Genomic DNA, 3,887 nt, shown 5'->3' with positions numbered 1-3,887 from the left:
GTGTCAGAGTAGAACTGTGCCCACAGGGTTCTCAGTGGATGATTTTTCATAAGTAGATCCCATTCATGATGCCCCCGTGTGTGTCAGAGTAGAACTGTGCCCCACAGGGTTCTCAGTGGATGATGTTTCATAAGTAGATCCCACTCATGGTGCTCCATGTGTGTACAGAGTAGAACTGTGCTCCACAGGGTTCTCAATGGATGATGTTTCATAAGTAGATCCCACTCATGGCGCCCCCGTGTGGGTCAGAAGAGAACTGCGCCCCACAGTTCCAACTCATTACAATCCTTTATTGGGTTTCTGTGGAGCAGCTGGTGAGCTTGAACCGTCGACCTGATGGTTCAAATTGACTTGCAGGCCGGCAGCACACACAGCACTCTTCTGGCTGATTTTTAAGAAGTAGATCTCCATGCCTTTGTTCAGCGGCACACGGGGTGTACTGAAACTTCCAAGTTATCTATGAACAGGGTGTTAACCAGATTACATCCCGGGACTCCAGGTGTTAAGTATACACCCATGCATAGAGCCCTAGCTCCTTTCATTGGGTTTCAAGTAGTGGGATTTTTACAAATTGAAGGTGTCTTGCTTCACAAGACCAGGGTAAGGCCCAGTAGACCCTCTCCCTGGGATTTCCGACGCTCTCCGTCTTTATGGGAGCAGACAGTCTCACCTGTGTCCTGTCAAAGTTCTACTTAAGCTAGACCGTCATCTATTAAAGCGCCCTGGTGGTGCAGAGGGTTAAGTGTTGGGCTATTAACCAGGAAGAAGGTGGTTTGAACCCACGTGCCGCTCATGGGAGAAAGATGAGGCTTTCTGCTCCTGTAAAGATTTACAGCCTCGGAAGCCCTACACAGGGTTGCTATGAGTGGACGGCAGTAGGGTTCTTGGCATGGTTAGCCAGCCCGACTCATCACCTGCGCCGGGGTTCTAACTGAGCCTCCTTCTCTGTGTTCGGTTTCTGATTTTCTGTCTCTGCCTGTCTCTCTCTGTCTCTCTTCTTCCTTCCATACCCTCTCTCTTAGTCTGCGTCGCCCTTTTATTTTCTAACTATCCTCACGTGAGACCCCCTCCTCTACTCTCCCTGGGAGCGTGCGCAGGGCTGGGGTCCCGCAGTCCCGGGCGCGCCTCCAGCTCACTGCCCACTTCCTGCAGGCTGCGCGCTCCTGATTGCAGGACCTGTGCTGGATGAGGAGAGGCAGACCACCCGGGCGCAGATCCCCATGTTGCTGCGGGCGCACAGCGGCGGGCGCACCACCCAAGGATATGAGCGCCTACTGCGCGCGCACGGCTTCCACGACGTGCGTGTTGTGCGCACCGGGGGCCTGCTGGACGCCGTCCTGGCCACAAGGTGAAGACCCTTCCTCCCCACTCCCGGCTTCGCGTGGAGACATTCTGCCGGTGGCCCACCACCATGAAGACGCTGTGCTCCTACTGATCGATCCCAGCAGTGGGGGTTCTGCTCTCTCCAAGCATGTGTGGTTATACCCACGTCTGGAGCAGCATGCGGACATACCGGGCCACAAGATTGATTAAAGACAAGTGAACTCAGCTGAGATTGTTTGGGGCGCTCTGGGGACACGTACACTGTAGGTCCAGGGGTAAGAGGGAGAGCCACAGACTCCCCCAAAGTGGCATGGCTGGGGGCCACACTCTATTTGGAATCCTCATTGCATTCCTGCATCAGGGGAAGATAGGAGGGTTCCGTGGCCATTTCTGTGCCAGAATGAGGCTCTCGTGGCCCTTGACTCTCTGTCCCTGTTGCTCCATTCCTAAGAAGCCCATCCACTCGGTAACAAAACGCTGACAGGTCCTGCGGCAAACACCACGAGCGCTTGTGGATCAGATCCATGTGGTTTTCATGGGCTAATTTTCAGGTGGAGATTACCAGGTCTTTCTTCTTAGTCTGAAATGGGTCCCAAAACACAACCACACACAAGCTTCCACAGACAGATGAGAGGCGCTGTGTTCATGAGAAGTGATGGTCAGGAATGGAACCAGGTCTGCCCCATGGCAGGCGAGGATTCGACCACCATACACCTCCCTACCTAGGGACATAATTATTACCTCAGTTTATATCATCACATGCTCTATGTAATTACATTACGGAGGCCTCAGGTTAAGGTTGAAAAAGGCTGTGGGAAATGGAATGCAAAGATAATGTTTTTTATTTTATTTTATTTTTCCACTAACTTTTTCAAAGCCCCCTCAGATTAAGTAGGTGTTCTGGTGTGGCGCTGCGGGTTAATGTGCTGGACTGCAAAGTCGTTTGAACTGCAAGGTCAGGGGTTCAAGTTCACTAGCCGCTCCTTGGAAACCCTATACAGGCTCGCTATGGGTCGGAACCGACTCCATGGCACTTCACAACAACAACAACAAATTAAGCAGATTGCCACAGTTCTCCCGTGGTTAGCAGCTAAGCGCTTTAACCATTTTTCTGCCTGTTCCCACTGGCCCTATGATCTCACCAACAAACCCCAAAGCAAGCTCGCCGATGGGCCCTATAAACTGGAATTGAACTGCCTCATCAGGTTTCCATGGCTGTAAATCCTACGGCAGTACACCGCTTCATCTCTCTCCCACAGAGCTGCTGGGAGATTCCAACCACCAACCTCTCTGTAGACAGTCAAACACTTTAACCACCGAGTAAACCGTTCTCCTTAAATAGAATCTTAAGCACCCTCGGAGGACGTCTGTTGTTGGCCTGGTGGATTAAGCATTGGCCTGCCAACTGCAAGGTCGGCAGTTCAAACCCAGCAGCCCCTCGTTAGGAGACAGGTGAGCTGTCTGCTCCCATAAAAATTCACTACCTGGAGAATCCTCTAGGGTAGTTCCCCTCTGTTCGATGTGGCTGCAATGACTCAGAAAAAACTCAAAAGCACTTTTTCTCATTGATGAAAACACAATTGGCATGTAAGATTTTTTTGTGGCTTTAAAGACAAGAATCCCAAAAGACAGACCTAGGGCCATGATGACCGGGGAGGCTTGGGGCCCTTTATCCGGACACCACTGGGAGTCACCTGGGGAAAGCGTACTCTCACCTTCCCTAGCAGATCTGGCTGAGGGACCCTCCCATGGGTACCTAAGGGACGGATGTGGCCGGCCCCTCAAAGATGTCTAGGGTAGGAGCACTCTCCACCCACGGAATTAACAAGCTCCAGAAAGTTCAGGGTCTTTAACCACTGTTCATGGGGTATCCTGGACACCAGGGAGGGCAGGGAACGGTGGGTGTGGAGTGCAGGCCAGGAGCTGTTAACTGAACCCCTGAATATCTCCTCAAACAGCAGTAGCATATCTGAGGGATGAGGGGGCTTCCCACACCCAGGCTGTGGGGTCTGGTGGGAGGGAGGTGACAAGACCCCAACTTTAATGACAGACCAGATTCCAAGTCCTCTCTGGCTGGTCCTGCTAGTGTGTCTGACCAACAGGTAGCCACCCACAGACTCAGGGCTTTGTGGACTGTTCTGTTTGGAACTCACCACTGAACACAAACTATCCCCTAGACTAATTTGGGGTATGATGGGGATATGGGTGCTGTCATATAAGCACTAGAATGCAAGATCGATTTGAATCAATAGTTAGTGGTTCAAAACCACCAGCCGCTCCTTGGAAACCCTACACAGGGTCACCATTAGTAGGAACCAACTAGCCAGCAGTTAACAAAAGAGACACAATAGATGACAGCCTAGGAAACCCTATGGGACAGTTCTTCTCCATTACACCAGGGGGCGCTGTGAGTGGATGATCTATAAGAGTATATATGAGTATATAGTGACACAATAGATGATAGTCTAGGAAACCCTATGGGCAGTTCTCCGTTACACCAGGGGGCGCTGTGAGTGGATGTGTATAAGAGTATATATGAGTATATAGTGACACAATAGATGACA

The 3,887-nt window shown here is 51.3% G+C and overlaps 1 protein-coding gene across 1 annotated transcript in view; it reads left to right on the top strand.

Moving 5' to 3' along the window:
• Positions 1-1,352, top strand: part of ASMTL (acetylserotonin O-methyltransferase-like) — a 23,039-nt gene extending 21,687 nt beyond the window's left edge. The window contains exon 14 of the mRNA XM_006876265.1: positions 1,153-1,352. Within this exon, the coding sequence (XP_006876327.1) occupies positions 1,153-1,352 (200 nt within the window). The remainder of the gene's footprint in view (positions 1-1,152) is intronic.
• Positions 1,353-3,887: the final 2,535 nt, after the last annotated feature.

Source organism: Chrysochloris asiatica, unplaced genomic scaffold, assembly GCF_000296735.1.
Source record: "Chrysochloris asiatica unplaced genomic scaffold, ChrAsi1.0 scaffold00372, whole genome shotgun sequence".
Classification (NCBI taxonomy): Eukaryota; Metazoa; Chordata; class Mammalia; order Afrosoricida; family Chrysochloridae; genus Chrysochloris; species Chrysochloris asiatica.
Note: the sequence above shows the minus strand (reverse complement) of the source record. Positions and strands in the feature narration are given on the sequence as shown.